Below are 18,084 nucleotides of genomic sequence, written 5' to 3'. Positions count from 1 at the left end.
CTTTCGTTCCTTTCTGACGCGCTGTGCCGCCTCCTGAATTCTTTCACTTTTGACTCCCTTTGGACTTATCGCACTCCACCCTTTCCTCCACCTTTTCGTTTTTTTTTTTGACGAATTCAATTTCCCCAAAGACGTGACGATTGCGAAGCTTCACTTACCTGTCGTCGCCCATCCCAAATTACAATGAGGGTTTCTTCATTGTTTGGGTCCGCGGCGGCCGGTCTGCCCATTCTCGTCGCCCTGTTTACGCCGATCGCACACGCCCAATCGTTTGATGCCGTATCGATTCCCGATATCGACCTCTCCTCACTGGGCCGTGTCACCATCACCGGTGATTTTGAAGGTGTCTCCCTCTACGAATATGAAGGCCAATCCGAAATTACTAGTCGTTCCGGTTCTTCGATTCTCACCCCACTTCCAAATGGCATTCTTACAAATCTCACCTCTGCCAACGCGCAGATTCGCGATATGTGCTCATTCACCAAGAAGGATGGATCATTTGCTGGAATTTTTGTCGGCGGAAACTTTTCTAGCCTGGGTGGAATTGACTCAACCGGTGCTGCGCTTTTTAACCCGAATTCTAGCAAGGTCACGGCCTTACCCGGCTTGAAGGGATCGGTTTCGACTGTGCTTTGCGACCAGGAAACGAATCGCGTATACGTTGGTGGAGACTTCTCGCATAAGAACACTACCAACGCCCTTGTTTGGTCCCCCGATGATGGCTGGACCAAACTCCCCTTCGATGGACTCAATGGCCCGGTTGAATCGATTTTGAAGACTAGCGACGGTCATATCGTGTTTGGTGGATCTTTCGATGGTGTTGGCAACTCGACTTCCTCTCCATCTAAGAAGCGAAAGCAGGTTTTGAACCTGCAGAACGCCACTATTACCTCCGACACCGACTCGTCTCTGAGTGGATTCAGCGATAATCGAAACATTATCTGCTCCACTAGTGGGAAGTCGGCTGCCGGTCAAACCTATCTGCTTCATGACAATGCCCCTGGATTTTGGCGTGCTGACCTGGGCTTCGACTTCAATCCGACAAAGGTTCGCCTCTATAACACCCATCTGGATGGACGCGGTACCAAATCCTTTCTCTTCCGTGCCCTTCCCGACAATGGCATCATGAACATGACCTACACCGATGAGTCCGGCAAGAAACAGAATTGCGATGCTTCTTGCCCACTTTCAGACAGCACCTCTGAGAAATACCGTGATTTTACCCTCGTCAACCCTGTCGGCATGCGTGGATTTGAAATCGAGGTGCTGTCTTGGTATGGCCAGGGCGCTGGATTGAACGGCATTGAGGTATTCCAAGACCAAATTGTGACCTACGCCGTTGACAAATTTAACGAGCCGTCTTGCGCTGGTATCGAGTACCCCGCGGAAGCGACACGCACCGGTTCCTGGACTGTCGAATCCGGTGGCTATCTGTCTGCCAAGGTGACCGATTCCAATGCGCATGACACCTCTGTTGTCTTCAAGCCTGATATCAAGCAATCCGGCAACTATACCGTCAAGATTTATACACCCGGTTGCGTCCAAGACAACACCTGCGACTCTCGCGCGATGGTCAATGTGACCGCCACTCTCGCAACCGACTCTGATGCTGCCCAGCCTTCACCAACCACGATCTACCAGACCAACGACTACGACAAGTACGACACTTTGTTCTCTGGATATGTCGACGCTGCTAGTGATTCTTTCCGCCCTTCTGTCACCCTTCAGCCTATTGTCGGACAAGGTGATATCACCGTTGTCGCATCCCGCGTCCGATTTGAGCTCTTGAATGCTACCAAAAGTTCAGATGATAATTTGAACGGACTCTACGACTATAATCCTTCTTCCAAGTCTTCTAAGACTGATACCGATGATCTTGATAAGTCGGAAATCAACAAGGCTGGAGTTTCGCTCAAGAAGGACGCCTCAATCATGAGCCTGGCAGAGAACGACAACATTATCTACGTTGCGGGAAATTTCTCCGATAAGAAGATTCACAACATCATGTCAATCACTGATGGCAATGCCACAGCAATGCCAGGCGGTGGCCTCAACTCTCTCGTTCTGTCAACCGCTACTCTTGACAGCAGCCTGTACGTCGGCGGTGAGTTCAATAACACCTCCGACGGTGGTGTTGATGGTCTAAATCATATCGCTTCCTACTCCTTTTCTTCCAAGAAGTGGGTGGCTTTAGGCGACGGCGTCAACGGACGTGTTGATAACATCTACGCTCTTGACCTCAATGTTTCTTCGGCTGTCAATGAGACTACGATCGCCGTGAGCGGTGATTTTAACAAAATCCTTGCTCACGCTGACAAACCTGATGTCTTCGTACCCGGTTTCGCGATTTGGATACCTTCCCAGAAGGCCTGGTTGCAAACGCTCAATGACACTCAGATGGAGTTTGCTGGTCGTCTATCAGCTGTTGCTACCCACAATGAGACTACTTTACTGGCTGGCAGCCTCGCCACAGACGGATTCAACGCCGGTGGTGCCGTATCTTTATCCGATGACGAGGACGACCTGTCTCTCATTCCCTTGTCTATCAAGCTGGACCACTCGAAAGCAAAGTCTGGATCTGATTTCACCTCTGGAGTGATTACCGGCGTTTATGATACCGACTCTTCCCGCAACCTTACCATTCTTGGTGGCCGATTTACCACAACTGCTAGCAATGGCTCAACCGTTGAGAATGTTGCTTTCCTGAATGGCACCAAAGAGACTCTTACCGGTCTCCCAAAGGGCCTGCAAAGCAACTCCACCATCATTTCCATGCTTTCTCATAATGACACTCTGTTCATTGGTGGAAATCTGACTGGAACAATTGGTGGGCATAATGTGGCCGGTTTAGTGACCTACGACTTGTCCAAGAATGACTTCCAGGAATCACAACCCCTGTCGTTGAGAGGCAACAGTGTGACTGTCAACTCCATTGCTCACAGACCGGATTCCTCTGAGGTCTACGTTGGCGGTAACTTTGACTCAGCTGGCACCCTCCCTTGCACCACTGTTTGCAAGTTTGATACCTCTGACAACACTTGGCAGTGGCCTGCGTCAGGTATCAGTGGATCTGTCATCGCTCTGAAATGGACAAGCAAGAAAACATTGTATGCGGCGGGAGATCTCAGTATCTCTGGAAATGAGACTGCCATTGCCACATTTAGCACTGAAGACAGCACTTGGTCTTCTCTCTCCGGCGCATCCAAGTCCGATATCAAAGGTGGTAATCTTACTGCATTTGCTCCCGCCAGCGAGGACCTCTCAGAATTCTGGGTTGCAGGCACCTCGACCAATGGATCAGCCTTTGTGCTTAACTACGATGGCTCCAGTTTCAACTCCCCTGGTGATCTTTTCTCCGAAGGTACCGTCATTCGAGGTATGGAAGTTCTTCCCGTCAACCAGGACCACTCGTCTGTCTCGCTTTTGAACAACGACCAAATCCTGCTGATTATGGGGCAACTGATCATCCCCAATTTCGGCAATGCGTCGGCAGCCCTGTACAACGGCACCGCAGTTACACCTTTCATCCTTTCATCCAAATCCGATGGTACACCCGGCAGCATGTCCCACCTGTTCTCCGAGAATGAGAATCCCTACTCCAGCAAGAGCGAAAGCCACCACTCAAACGGCATCGTCGTCCTCGTCGCCTTCTGCTGTGCCCTGGGCTGCGTATTCCTCATCGTCGCTGCCGGCGTAATCCTGAACAAGATCCAACGTCGCCGCCAAGGTTACGCCGCGGCCCCTCAAACCTTTGGAACAGACCGACCAACCGACATGACCCGTCTACCTCCAGAGTACTTGTTCAATCACCTAGGTCATACAAACCCCACCGCCCCAGCAATCTAATGAAAGTCCCTAAACCCTCCCCCTGCACAAAACACGCTCTAGTCTTTCAAAAGATTAAGACTATATTTCCTGTTTCTTTTTCTTCTTCTTTTTCTTCGGAAGCAACGCTGCTATACCCCGCAACCCCTTAATGTTTGTTCTCTGTTTCCTGTCAATCAGCGCCTACCTTTCTTGCACTGGCCATTTCTCTACGATTGGATTTGGTCCCGACGCCCGTCTCTTGTGGACTCTACTCGGTTGTGCCTTGTGCATATGCAATATACATGTGACACCTGTTTGTAACTTAGTGATTACGTCCTGGGGACGTGGATAATACAACGATCTACCCTTGATGAAGATATCTTTTCTTAGTAGACTGGCGTCAGAGATCAAATTTGGATCAACGAGGGCACGAGAATTGCCTGGGCAAATTAGAACCAAACCCTCATCAACCTTGTAAAGCACAAAGAAATCCGAAAAAATAAAATAAATCAGATTTCAACGCTACCCTCTCTCCACAAAAAAAAAAAAACACAAACCGAGGAAACCCCCCCAAATAAAAAGAAAAGTAGCCAACTTTCAAAAGAACCAAAGAGAAAAGCAAAACCAGTATCCAAAAAGACCAAACCCAAACCCATCCCACTGATTCTATCAACCCTAATCACAACTTGATCCCATGTATCTCACACCACTTCTTCTTACATGTCGCATTTCCAAATTGATACGAACCCCCATGACCCCAGATATACTGAGACACTTTCTTCCAAGGAACCTTCGGCGGTTGACTCGGAGCCTGTAAATGCTGAACCTGAGAAATATTCAACAATGGTTCGTGAGCGAGACAAGTTAAAGAGTTCCCCGTGAACCTCGCAACAGCTTCGCAGAGTAATTTGATCTACATAATTCAGATGTCAGAAGAATAGTCAAAATTTCATAAACCATGATCACGTCTAAGGGAAGAGAAGAGGAGTAAGGGAGCAATGGAGTAAGCTCACGTCTGTATCAGACCATTTTGGTTTCCTAACTCGCTGCTCTTTGGTCTTTGTAAGTGTACGGAATCTTCCACGTAAAGTTGATTCTGCTTCCTTGAATCCACCTAGGTGTTTGATAGCCCTGTATGAAAGACCGCGTCTTTTGCAATCGACTAGGAATTTGTTGCGGGAGTCTCCGAGGCGGATATTTGCTCTGTTGCTTGAGTCTGGACTTGAGAGGCTTTGTTGGCTGGATGGAGTGCCTGTGCTTGTATCTGTTACTGTTGGCCGGGTCTGGGATCGGGGTTGATGAGTGAATGGGGAGTTGGTTAGGGTTGAAGGGGATGTGGAAGGTTGTTGAATCTGATGATGGTGATGAGGATGGGGATGAGGATAGTGATTGTATTTGTGAGTTTGTTGATTTTCGTTCTGGTATGACCAGTTCATACCACCTGGGCTTGTGTTTTGGATCTTCTGGCTCGGCAAGGTGGATGGCTGAGGGTTTGAGTGAGGGATGTAAGTTGGGGTATTGTTCGCTGAGAGAGGAGGAGGGATGTAGGGCTGTGGAGCACAGGGAATAGGTGGTATATCTGAGCTTAGGACGTTTAAATCGGGGCTTTGCCAGTTGTAGAAGTAGTCTGAGTCCCAGGATGAGGTTTCACCGTACTGCTGGCGCCATAGATCGACTCCGTTGAGTTGACGGTGAGACCACAGTAAATCATTCCCGTGAAGGGGTAGATTCTGGGATTCTTCTGGTGACAGTTTCGTATAGATACCTGTGTTGCTAGTCGATGGGAATAGAAGATCGTTGTTGATGGAGATGTCTTCGTTTGGTGTGCCCACCATTCCAAACGAAGTCTCAAGTGACGATGTATTGCTGCTCTTCGAGGCAAATGGTGGACCTTGACAGCACCAGCTCATGTTTATCGCTGGTCCTGGCTTTGATAAAATTCCATCTGTATCTGCTGGGCCAGACTCTTCGATGTTCTTGATGTGGTGATATTCTGTCTCACTGTTTGTGATGCCTTTGCCAAAGATCTCTGAACTGATTCCAGAACTAGAGTGAATGGGCTTTGGTGAAACAGCAATACATTTAACATCCTTGGAATCTCTTGATGCAAATGAAGAGATCTCAGCTGGACTTCCAGAGCCCATAGATAGAGAAGAATGAGGCATCATCGGGCAGATCTCTGGATGGGAGTTCTTCTTTTTCCTTGGTATGGCCTGGGATTTATGAACGCGAAAGAAGCGAGACCCCCGAGACTGTGATGTATCTTTGAACTGAGGAGCAAAAGTTGAAGCACAAGGGTATTCAGCGAGTATTGTATCAAATGTGAAAGATGTCAAGCTGAAAGGAGGGGAATGGCTGGAGATAAAGCCACAGTTGGAAGGTAAGTCTTTCTGAAGAGAAGACCATGCTTTCGGAGACCCAGGCTTGACTAGTATGTCCACCATGATGGCAAGGTCTAGTTCGATGGTGTGGGGAAAGAAATTGACGGAACTTGCCAGTTGCTTTCTTAGTCTACTCTCACCGCAACTGCTTGATTGATAGATGTGTAGCACACGGGATATCGCTGGGTGTGGATGACCGTTAGAGCAAGGACTCTTTCTTGCACCCCAGACGCAGCTTCAGTGCGTAACGGCTATACCGCTGGCTATTGAGGATGCCTGCAGGAAAAATCATGATATCAGCCTATGTCTCATTCATGAAGACTTTGCCTTCATCATCACCTCTTTGGGGTTTGTCTTACCTCCCACTGAGTAGTGTTTATCTGGGTATGAAGGTGAGGAGGCGACAACTCGATCTTCTATACCTGAAAGTCGATGGTCTATTGGTGACAGAAAATTGGGCTTCCTTCGAGTGATATGATTGATGCTGTGGAGTATCTCGGCTCGCGGCTGCAATGCTGTCTCAGATCTGAAGAAAACCAGTGTCGAGATAGACTAAAACGCCGATTGAGAGGATGATTGGGCTTGGAAACCTTGCATTTACAAGGCATTGAATATAACTGAGAGAAGCGGGCTCAACTTTCAGAGGTAAGTCTACAAAAGAAATGGTCTGGAGATGAAGACTTATAAGAGTAAGGGCCAGTCAAGTCAATAAACGACCTTTTCTCATATAGATCAAATCGCGAACGAGCTTCCAACCTTTTGATATACTGTCAGCCCTCGGCCCGGGCCTTGAGGAAGTGTCTACCGGTTCCCCGGAGTCCAGGCCGTTGGTCCATTCTCAATTGAGTGAAGAAGAGTCGTACAGATCAGACATTCATAGACATGGATTGTTGCCGAAATGACACCAACCCTAGCCGAACCAAAAATCTTCGGGGGCTGAGATAAACCGCTGTGATGAACCACTTCCCGACCGTTCCAGAGATATTCAAGTTCTTTATGATATGCAGGAGGGACTTTCATGGCCTCGAAACCGGGGTTAGAACATGTCTGTCTGGCGATGTGAGACAAGTAGACGGGTAGAGCGAATCGTCTATATCCGACTGCTCGGCGTCATGAGTGCCTATACAATTTCCTTCCAATTCAAGAACACTGATATTGAGCAGCCTTATAATAGTATGTTTGATATTGTGGTATTTTGATATAATATCCACCCCGATTTATAAAAAAAGACAGCCCAATCTGAAGCCGGACCGTAGCAACCCCAGGCCCACACTTACAACTCGCCCCGAACCAGATCAACCCAGACCGTGGAGAAGGGACTTACACCCTCAAAATACAATTGCTGGAAATATCTCTCAGCGCCTTATCCCAGGGCTTGGCTCGGGCAATTTGACAATGCCCATCCTCCACGGATAACTACATGGGGCTTGCTGAGGAGGCTCTCTATCATCCGCGCCAATGGGAGAAGGCTAAGTCTGAACCAATCGCACTGGAAATTCAATTTAAATAGGGGTAGTGGTATACACGTACAGTTATTTCGGTTTGGTGGGATATTCTTGAGGAGTTGGTGACCTGTCTATTTTCAAGATGCGGACTACCGAAGCTATCGTTCAAAGCAGTCTTGTTGATGCACACCTAAAGAAAGGAAACAGCCCTATTAATTGATCATCATAAGGATAGAGAATGAACAGTAAGTATCAACGAGAATACTGAAATGATTGGATCTCTTGCTCTGAGAAGGTAATTCATCATAAAGAACTTGCTACCCATACTAGTCACTACACCAAATCTTTACCAAACCAACCCAACCGGCGATTGGCTCTGTTTCAAAGAAGCTTCTTTTCCCTCACAAAAGTTTACCCGGATGGCGTTAAGCCAGCAAGATGGAGAATTGGCCTGCAGAAATGCGAACGCGCAATGGCTGCCGTCTGCATCCCAGCTCAGGACGACCGGCGCAGATCTTCCATTCGGATGTAGTTCCGGGGATTTGGACAGCGCGGATACTCACCATCCGTCGATCCACTGGAACCCGTTGAAGTGTCTTTGTTTACTTTGGTACTTTCAATTCAGGGTTGGAATGATCATCCTGTGTGTGAGACCTATCGTTGAAGCGAGGAGATGGAGATCTCCCGTGGCTGCAGGTCATTTTGGTCTGGTTTTATTCGTGCTTCTTTTAGAAGGGGACGGACTGTTTCTGATGTGCTGTGTGTTCTATCTGAAACAGATCTGGGGAATAGAGGTGAGGGCTTGGATGTGGTCGGTATGGATTGTTGGAACAAGACGGCATTGAAAAGGAGATTCTATAGCAGTTTATTCGAGAATCCTACCAACGAAACTGATGAAGCTCCAGCCTCATGACTTTGATTCATAAAGACAGTTTCACAGTGGTAATATCACCATCATCCAAGCAATGGCACGACCTCAACGTACCAGAAGCCACAAATAGGCAAAGGCAGAACAAGACCTCGAAGGTGGCTACCGGAGTTACCCCCGCAAGTTCAAGTTCTCAGAAAGATCATAATCTAGATGAGAAACACTTCTCGTGGACAGGCATGTAAGTATGCGCTACTGCAGTAATTGCAATCTAATGGGCGACGGAAAACAGAGACAACTCAACATCCGTCCCGGTGTCTCTGATAATTTTAAGGGAGGGAGGTCTCGGATATCGAGATGGGTATGGTCCAATCAAGAGGGTTCATGGAGGAGAAGACGGGGGATCAGACGCGAGTTCTCTATATTTCAAGCCAACTTTTAGCACAACTCACACTGGGACAACAAGGCTGAACGAAAAATGATATTATACATTAGGCAACAACGATAGGCACTCATACAGAAAGACTAGCCGTGGGTTTGAAGAGGAAATAAAGGAGGCGTGGACATAACGCCCAGGCCAGAAGACAAGCGTGAATGGTTGCCATCAATAGAAGATATCTCTTGAGCAGGACCTTCACAACCACTATCTCCTGAACAAGTCAATGAGACAGCTCGATCAAAATGACTCTCCGACGCGGGGTGCGGATCCACCGCCATCATCCCCCGCCCAGAAGCAATATGCTCAAGCTGGATGTTTTCATTGCGCTTCCGTCGGCCAGCTGCGGCTCTCCGAGATGCAAGACCATCCAAAAGTCGGTCAACAAGGAGGACTAGAACCAATCAGAAAATAGTAAAGGTCCATGGTCAGAAGAGAACAAACCAGCCAAAAGAGTCAAGGTGAAGGCATATAAGATGATCGGCGAGGTCATGAAGGAATACGCAAGCGGGAAATGACTTACGAACGAGACCAAACTGGCTAGTATGATACCAAGAGATACCCTTGTAGTCACTGATAAAACTTGATATAACCAGTGCTCATGACGTCGAGAGAGTAGGAGAAACGCAGTGAATAGTCCCATCAGCAGGCTCGCGACGATGAAGAAGTACATGTAAACGAAGGCTAGGACTTTCATATACATTTGGAGCAATTGTTGGTTGTCTAGGAGATTGATATCCACTTTCTTGGATGGGGTGATGTCCATACTGGAGAATAGGGCCGCTGTGACATTGCCCATTAGGTCGTTCAATAGATCTTCTGTATATTGCAAACCGAGACTATCAACCGGGGAGGTGGGTTCAGGACAAAGAGCCTGCTCAGCTAGACTTTCAAGCAGACTTGAGATTGCGGTCCATTCTTGGGTGGCACCTCGGCTAAATGGAATCTCCATATCAGCGATGGTGCTTCGTATGAGCTCTACTGCTCGTTCTGTACTTGGGCGCGGCTCTTCGCATACAAAGGAGAAAGTCTCTGCCAGATACTTCAACTTCAAAGTCACATCTAGAGTCAAGGCGAGGATCTGAGAGCCCTCAAGAAGTAGGATGAGTGCAACATGAAACGGGAAATGAAGTTGCGCCCATAGTTGCTGGGATACCCTGCCGAGATGTCGACCTGGAGACGCGTCAAAGTAAACTTGCCACAGCAGATACTGCGTTTGGTCAGTGCGTGCCTTTCTAGGAGATTGATCGAGGAAACCCACCACGCTGGCAGTGACACCCAGGATGTGTACAAACGACCACTTGGTCCACCCGCCGGGCCGTACCATCTTGTTGACAATTCGAGTGATCGCAATAACCCCTTCTCCAATGATGATGAGCGTGAGAAGACCCATTCGTACGTTTAAGTGGGTTTCCTGGAAGCCAATCCCAGAGAATAGGCAAGAGACTCCCATCACTGTCCACATTTCAATGCCAAAAAGACCGAACCAAACAGTCCATATTCTGTCACGGATACCATAAGCCTGCCCAAAAGCGAGATACATCTGGTAGATACCGTTAGAGATATGGCTCGTCATAGTTTTAACGCAGGGAAACGCACTCCAATATACAATATCGTTGTCAGCCAAAGCACGGAAGCCGTATATAGCAGGCCCCGAGCTGCAGGCTTCATATCTTTGTACACAAAGAATACGTTGACCGTGTACTGGATAGCCAAGAGGGCGCGACTGCCGGCAAGAATCAAGCTGAGAGACTGAAAAGCCCAGACATTTTCGCCCCGGACTCGAGTAGTGAACCTAGAGCCAGCGGAAGCAAACCCAACCATTGCACCAAGCTGCAAAGCCTTGCATATTCGCTCGAAAATAGAGTCTCGCGCAAATCGTATGTCGAATAGGGTTACCTGTAGCCAGGTAAACCATATAATACCGAGGAACCCGATGTATGAGCCCAGAGCTAATATGGCAATTAGAACCAAGCCTTTCATCCCATGCCCCGCCCCAACGAGACTATACCGTTGACATTGTTGATCTCGTGGGTAGCAGTAAAAGTGGAGAGGTTGGCGACGAAGAATAGGTCGAAGAACAGCTCGATAGGCGTAGCGTCTGCGTGACGGTGGAGATGCGGAGTATTTTCTGTCTTCTCGATAGGACTTACAATCCAAGACAGACGCGGGACAATGATGCTAAACCTTCATCAGAGAATGCTGAGAAGATCAATCGCAGCAGAACTTACGGGCAATCCTGCTCCTGATCTGTATTCCTACGCAAAGGCGAACAAAAGATAGGGAAAAGCCACGAAGGAGGCATGTTGAATATTGCAGAAGGGAAGAAGAAGAAGAAGAAGATAAATATTCCGTGGGGTATCAAAAAGGTGAAGATTGACTCAAAAGGTAATTTCGAGTGGAAGGCGCAGAGTGCAACCATCTGCCATTTTTTATATGAACGAGGCAGGCAGATATCGGCGAATAGAAAGACCAAGAGAGTATTATAATTCCTCAGCATTCGAGTCTGAAGTCGCCAGAGGCGCACCAATACTCTCCAGTCCTCGCGACTGTTCCAAAGCTCCTGTTGATGCAGCACCGTCTGCGTCTCCTTCTACACCAGCCTCCTTTTTCAGTCGTTCATAGTTCTCGCCTGCCTCCTTAATGAGACTCTGAATTTCCACCTCACGAACAGCGATGTCCGCTTTCTCTTTTCTGAGCTCTTCCATACGACTAATCATTTGCGTCTTGGAAGACTCCATCTTCGCAAGAGACAAACGTAATCTCTCAAGACTACTCGAAAGTTTCGGTAAAGTAGTCATTTTAGGGGGCGTTCGAGGACGGTCAATTCCATCAGATCTGCTACCTATAGCAGCCCTGGTCTGAGTAGCCTCATAAGCAGCCTTCTCTTCCAAATCGGAGTCTTCGGAATCAGATATCCCCTCAGCATCGTCAATAAGTTCACGCATAGCGTCGCGATTCTTTCGCTTTTGTTCACGCTCCGCTTTCCTGCCCAGTGAAATTTTCCCATCCTCCACATACTCATCGAAGCCCTCTGCAAAATCCTCGTCGTCCCGTATTAAGCGCGTATCCACATATTTCTCTTTCTCACCGCGAGCAACGGCGTCCCAGTCATCATCATCACGAGTGTCATTGTCCTCCAATGCAATGTAATCTTCCTCGTTCACATTCGCGCCATGCTCTAACGCCAATCTTGCCCGACGAGCTTTCTTTTCCCGAATCTCGGCCTCCGACGGAATTGCGGATTGCCCGGATACCTTCATGACCTCGCCGAATTTCGCAGCCACATCGACCGTTCTGTCTTTTTCTTCGTCGGTGCTGGCTTTTGGCGTGGAGGGCGTTGAATCACGGAGTTCTTTGAGATAGTCATTGCTATAAGTTGGTCGATCTTGATCCTGTGAGACTCGCGGAGCGGCTGATGAATCTAATGTGCGTTGTAGAGCACTTCGCTCCACTGCTTTACGGCCAAGGCCATGCCGCTTTGGAATGACCACTCCACTATCTTGATCGTCATCGTCGGCCATTGATGTGTCACCGAACGACAAGTTCAATTTGGATTTTGGCTTCGCTTTCGGACGAGTAGGTCGCTTAACGACAGGCTCTGCAATGATCAAATTAGTCACTCTATCCCGAGGCCTTGAAGCCTTGCAGTGACAAGAAGATAGAACATACCTAGTGCCGCACCATTATCATTCTCGTCTTCCTCCTCATCGCCACCAATTTTACGAGGCTTCCTTCTATTACCAAACTTAGAGCTCATGATTTCTGTCCTGTTGCAATTCAAAGAAGTTTCAGACAGAATCGCGCGAGTTTAGAAGTTCAACTTTCAAAAGTTCCGAGCTGCCAAACCGCGCGGAGAGCTTCTTATCGCATATCGGGAACAACATTTCTCCGAACGGCCGACTCCAACGCTTTGAAGGTTCCTTTCTAGCAACCTTCAAAAGCACCACTTCAAATCGACCAAAATGCCTCAAGCTCAGCCTGAATTGAAGAAGGTGAGTGATAGTTTCGACTCTGCATGCTTTATTTGAAACCCTTCTGACTGAATTTCTGCTTTAGTACATGGAGAAGCGGGTCTTCTGCCAGCTGAACGGCAACCGCAAAGTCATTGGTGTCCTCCGTGGTTACGATGTACGTGACGCTTCCACTCTACAGTCCTCTCCGTGGCCCGTTGAAGAGATCGCATGGAGCTTGGCATACTGGACAAATATATCCATGTTCAATCCGGTGTTTGCAAGACCGCGCGGGCGCTGCTGCTACACCATTTGCGAAATAAGGCTAATTTTGCGACTCACAGGTTTTCATGAACATTGTCCTTGACGAGGCTTTCGAAGAGAAGACTGGCGGCGAGAAGGTTTCTATCGGAATGGTCGTATGTACAAGACTCCTTCCTGAATCGTTGAGCGATTTGCTAATGATACAATTTCCCTAGGTGATTCGCGGTAACTCGGTTGTCATGCTCGAGGCCCTGGAGCGGATAAGCGACAAATAAGTTCTAGCTATGTGATCTATGACATTGAATTTCGACTGGCAAGGCAACAAAAGCTTGAATTTCGACCTGCCAGCGGCTGGGGGAAAACCATAATGATACTGGGAGTTTCTGGATCGATTGCTGCACGGGAACAATCAACAATCAACCTTTTTTCTTTTTTCTTTTCTCTATTTCCCACCTGCTTTACGGGGGTCAATATTCTCAATTCCGAGAAAAAGCTCAAACTGAGAGCTCTACATTGCTTCGATCTTCTGTAATAGATTACGAGAGAACCCTGGCTCTGCTGATAGGATATCATCTACGCCCAGGGCATGCTCTCATCAAACATATACCATGAGAAGAGAGAAAGAAGAATGCAAGGCACAAATCATGTGATATTATTATCTTAAAAATAATGGGTCGCCGTCCTTCACGCCTAAAGCCATGCTTATTTCCTTCTCTCAGCGGAGTAAACAAAAGACGTAAGAAATGAGCAAAAAATAGTAGAATACATAAGTAGAATGACGGACGTTCAGATTTTCCTGGTCTTATTTTGACTTGGCGCTGAATTTGAGTTTCAGTTTCAATGGTCCTCCACTCGCTGGAGTCGAGGGTGTTGCAGAGGCTGGTGTGCCTGCTATAGGTGTGCCTGTGCCTATGCCTGTCCCCGCGCCCGCGCTGGGTGTAGTCGGCACGGGTTTGGGGATGTGGATCTTAGGAAGGCCTGTAGAAGATGGAGTGCTGGGAGTGGCAGGTGCATTTTTGGCTTGTTTGAAGGTAATGCGTGGCGCCGGGGGTGGCATACCATTCTCTTCGCGCTTTCGCTTCGAATCTTTTGAAGGTGCGAGGCTCGTACGAACGCGACTGGAGCGATAGAACCGTAGCTGTCCACGGCCCATATGCTGAACTTTCCAGAAACGTGGTAATGACAACCGAGTTAGCTTGGTCGAGATGGGTTCGAATAGAACGCGGCAGATGTCAACGAGCTCTGCTATTTCCAGAATACCCAGGGCCGGCGAATTACAGGCTGCCCACATGTACTCTCTCATGGACGTGTCATTGCCTATTTCTTTTCGTAAAGCATCCAGGGCACCAGACACGGTTTGTCGACGAGCGATATCGGCTTGCCGTATCTCCGTTGTTGATTCTTGTTCAATGATCAGGCCACCCGTTTGTGTTGTTTCAGGCTCTTGAGGTCGACCAAAAGCAATCTGAGCCAGAGCACGACCAAATATCCTCTGACTATGATGACGGACGTATGCTGAAGAATCACTAGTCATGGTATAAATGAGCCATCGAAGAAGCTCCGGATTTTGGGCGAGGTCAAGGTCGACAAGGCATTCGAAAGCCTGCATCCGAAGAAGATCATATGTGCCGGCTCGTGTGTAGGGGATGAAGCGCATGATATCCAGATCTTGGATTTTGGCTTGCATCAGCTGCATCTGGCATTGAAGAGCAGCTCGAGAATATATATTCTGGAAAGAGCTGGACCACTCGTCCATACGTCTGTAGCGGTCGAACTCTGCTATAGTATCCTTTTCCAATTGTTCTTCGGCTTGATTGTCTAGCACACGCTCCATATCAAAGTGAGCCATGTCATCATCTGGCCGCGGCTCGTTTCGTCCAAGCATAGCGTGACAGAGCGAGCGCATCAACGAGGCAACGTAGAAGTTGTCCGAGAACTATATGAGAAATCGTTAGCGTGAAATACTGGAAGAGAATGACTTGATCTACACTTACAGCGTTGTTCGAGTTGTCATTGAACTTCAGCTTGTCGAACAAAAATCGCTTCACTCGAAGAGGCGTCTTGCCACTGTTGTCGCGTACCTTTGAGATGGCCTCGGGAATCTCCTGCTGCAGGATATACGCCGCTCGGTCCTCAAAATTGTTTGAACGGGTCATCGGTGATCCGGGCAGGCAGAAGAGTTCTTGGAATGCCTTTTCAAGATGGAACAAACCGATCCAATCCACTTCATCCTTAGCATGTCTCACTAACGACCTCGCGGCTGTCACGCGTATACCGTGGAAATAACGACTATCCATGAGGGTCCTCACGAAGATTGATGAAATCAGCGGGTGCTCCCGTTGGGCTGCCATGTATTGAAGAGACTGCGAAAGGTCAGAAAAGAAAAAATAAACAGCATGTCATAAGGACTCACCTCTAACTGCGCGACAACATCCCTATCTTGCTGCAATTGAGACAAATACATATAGCCAGGCATGCCGAGCGATAGCTTGCAAATCCACTCAAAATCTGCATCCATACGAATCCATTCGTAAGACTCTTGTCCCATTCTTTCTTCGTCCTCCTTGGTCCAATCGGCCAAGCGCCAGGCTTGTGTCTCTTCTTCGGTTTGCAGAACATCTCCCAAACAATAAAGCAAAACTTCTTCTTGAGCTTCGGCATCGCCAGATGCTACAGCGCGTTCTCTTTGCTTCTTGTTTCGCTTGAGACGCTTGTATTTTGTGTTATAGGGGATGTCGAACTTTGTCACCCCCTCTTTGATCTCAACAATATGCTCATAGGGCGTGCCATCGGCTTCGTGGATACGCAAAGTCATGGAACCAGTAAAAACGGGCTGCGGGTGACCAGCATAAACATGCCTTACTTCTTCCTTGAGATCTCGCAGGAACGCATTTTTGTCAAGATCTCGAGCAGCCGTTTGCTCAGGCTGAACCTGAACCTGCCTGATCATCATCTCGACAACGAGTTTCTTCTTATTGAACCGTTGCGTAGCTTGGAATCGCGGACAGCCAGCACCATATACCCACTGCTGGAAAAAGACATCTAATTTGGAGTGTCCAAGTCGTTCGCAAAGTTTTTGGAACAGCGACGATGTCACAGCGCCATTGGGAATGTCACCCATACGTGAGTTGAGAAAGAGCCGGGAGACAATTCTTGACATAGTAGCCTTGCCACTTGCCTTTGTCAGACGGCGATCAAGGATGAAGAGAACCAGCGGTGCCTTCAGGGCAATAAAACGGTACTCAGAGGCATCGATTTTGAGGAAATTTCCCATGTCATAGATAGATGGACGCTCATAATCAAGTTCACAGGTCTTATCAGACATTTGTTTCAGCCGGAATCGGTACTCGTTAGTGCCACAAAGTTTTTTCATGAACGTGTCTGTAATATACCAAGCTATCCCGACAGTCACCCACGTATCAGCAGGCTCAGCAGGAATGATGTTGATGCCTATCCACTGGCAAGCTAATGTATGTACTAGAGCTCGGGTGGACTCGTACATGGGATCGATGATCGTTTCGGGGAAGAGCAAATGGCTGCTGCAAATTGCCATACAAGCCATGGGAAGGGTATCCGTTGGCACGTCATCCACAAAGCATAACTTATAGCTCGAGAAAGGATAGGAGCCATATGATAATGAAAAGAAGTCAATAGCTTGAGCCATGGGGAAGCTGGTGTTCTCGACTTCGGCACCCCTGCCTGGTAGGCAGAACGCATGCACGGGAATAGCGTTCTGGCCAAGCTGCTCATCTTGATCACTTTCACGGAAATCCGCTAGATTAACGTATTCAAACGGACCGACAGCAAACCCGATTTGTTGCGCTGATAGAGGCGAGAAACATGAGAATGAAACCGTCTTCCTTGTTGAATCCTTCGGGTCGACAATATCATCCGTCAATTCGCCTGAGCATACGACTGACATATCCAGACCCTCATCATCCGCGGATAATGTTCGCTTCTGATTCTGAGACCGATAAGATGCCGCTGCGCCTGACCCCACTTTGCGGTTGAACACATCACCAAGTGAAGCAGGGCATGAAATGGAGACATCCCAGGTACAGCGTGACAACGGATCATCAACACATGGAAATAGAGGGCACCCGACGCCTGATTGTAACGAGTTCGTAGTGTAGGCATGCGGGTATCGACGGTCCCCGCTGTCCACACCAACAAATTGTAGTCCATCCCGAATCCTATCAATCGTGAACTCGATGTTCACCACCAATTCCTTAAATTGGGCACGATTCACTTCGGGTGCTCTAGTACCAGCCGGTCCATCCACATCGTTCCCTATACCCTGTAACGCGACCTGTTCTTGAGCTTCGGCTTTGTTGAGCTCTCTAATCCGGACGCCCTTAGGAATGATAACTTCCAGCTCGGGTATTGTAGGTGTGTTGAGAAGTGCGTCGATTTTCGAAGTGAGCTTTTGGTGATATTGTGGTCCGTATAAATTAAGGTTCTCGTAAGGGTCTGCATATCGACTTGATGCGACGACGTTGCTTACGGTCAATCGTTTAATCTCGCCTTGTCTGAAATTCAATCGAAATGCCGTCAAATCCTTCCTGTGAGGCAGTATCGTGATTTCTGTCTTCCCCTTGATACTCTTAGTGACAAAATCAATTTCAAGTTCCACCTTCTGATTGGAAACGCTGAAATCTCGATCCAACGGGGCTGCCGCCACCCCGGTAGGCGTTTCGACAACGCCCGGCATCGCGAAGTCCTCAGTATCGAGATGCGCGGAGGGCGCAGTAGGGCGTCATGTCCATCCAGCTTCAGTTCATAACCATATCGAGACGACAACAATGGGGGCGAGAGGCTGGGTTTGGGGGCGCAGCGGGCAGTTCGATGGAGAGATGCGACAAGCTCCCTTTTGCGGAAAATGCAGATGAACGAGAGTCGGAAGGTCAGCTGTGTTTGCTTTGATGACCTA

The 18,084-nt window shown here is 48.2% G+C and overlaps 6 protein-coding genes across 6 annotated transcripts; 2 read left to right on the top strand and 4 right to left on the bottom strand.

Annotated features, from left to right (window-relative positions):
* Positions 1 to 183: 183 nt before the first annotated feature.
* On the top strand, positions 184 to 3,846 carry N7469_009273 (uncharacterized protein; the record flags this gene model as incomplete). Its single annotated transcript, XM_056648191.1, has 1 exon — positions 184 to 3,846. The coding sequence occupies one exon, from the start codon at positions 184 to 186 to the stop codon at positions 3,844 to 3,846; it is 3,663 nt and encodes a 1,220-aa protein (XP_056497956.1).
* Positions 3,847 to 4,486: 640 nt separating this feature from the next.
* Positions 4,487 to 5,972, bottom strand: N7469_009272 (uncharacterized protein; the record flags this gene model as incomplete). Its single annotated transcript, XM_056648190.1, has 2 exons — positions 4,487 to 4,720; positions 4,821 to 5,972. The coding sequence occupies 2 exons, from the start codon at positions 5,970 to 5,972 to the stop codon at positions 4,487 to 4,489; spliced, it is 1,386 nt and encodes a 461-aa protein (XP_056497955.1).
* A 3,054-nt stretch (positions 5,973 to 9,026) lies between these two features.
* Positions 9,027 to 11,242, bottom strand: N7469_009271 (uncharacterized protein; the record flags this gene model as incomplete). The annotated part of the gene is made up of 5 exons (XM_056648189.1): positions 9,027 to 9,331; positions 9,382 to 10,480; positions 10,537 to 10,889; positions 10,949 to 11,118; positions 11,169 to 11,242. 5 exons carry the CDS (start codon positions 11,240 to 11,242, stop codon positions 9,027 to 9,029), a joined length of 2,001 nt encoding a protein of 666 aa, XP_056497954.1.
* A 178-nt stretch (positions 11,243 to 11,420) lies between these two features.
* N7469_009270 (uncharacterized protein) lies at positions 11,421 to 12,697 on the bottom strand (the record flags this gene model as incomplete). The annotated part of the gene is made up of 2 exons (XM_056648188.1): positions 11,421 to 12,538; positions 12,610 to 12,697. The coding sequence occupies 2 exons, from the start codon at positions 12,695 to 12,697 to the stop codon at positions 11,421 to 11,423; spliced, it is 1,206 nt and encodes a 401-aa protein (XP_056497953.1).
* Positions 12,698 to 12,902: 205 nt separating this feature from the next.
* N7469_009269 (putative small nuclear ribonucleoprotein SmG) lies at positions 12,903 to 13,429 on the top strand (the record flags this gene model as incomplete). Its single annotated transcript, XM_056648187.1, has 4 exons — positions 12,903 to 12,932; positions 12,997 to 13,068; positions 13,235 to 13,309; positions 13,370 to 13,429. 4 exons carry the CDS (start codon positions 12,903 to 12,905, stop codon positions 13,427 to 13,429), a joined length of 237 nt encoding a protein of 78 aa, XP_056497952.1.
* A 527-nt stretch (positions 13,430 to 13,956) lies between these two features.
* N7469_009268 (transcription initiation factor TFIID subunit TAF2) lies at positions 13,957 to 17,865 on the bottom strand (the record flags this gene model as incomplete). Its single annotated transcript, XM_056648186.1, has 3 exons — positions 13,957 to 15,090; positions 15,149 to 15,517; positions 15,568 to 17,865. The coding sequence occupies 3 exons, from the start codon at positions 17,863 to 17,865 to the stop codon at positions 13,957 to 13,959; spliced, it is 3,801 nt and encodes a 1,266-aa protein (XP_056497951.1).
* Positions 17,866 to 18,084: the final 219 nt, after the last annotated feature.

Source organism: Penicillium citrinum, assembly GCF_028827155.1.
Source record: "Penicillium citrinum strain IBT 23319 chromosome Unknown utg000008l:1.0-2707905.0:1.0-2709502.0, whole genome shotgun sequence".
NCBI lineage: Eukaryota > Fungi > Ascomycota > Eurotiomycetes > Eurotiales > Aspergillaceae > Penicillium > Penicillium citrinum.
This window is presented reverse-complemented; position numbering and strand designations above follow the sequence as displayed.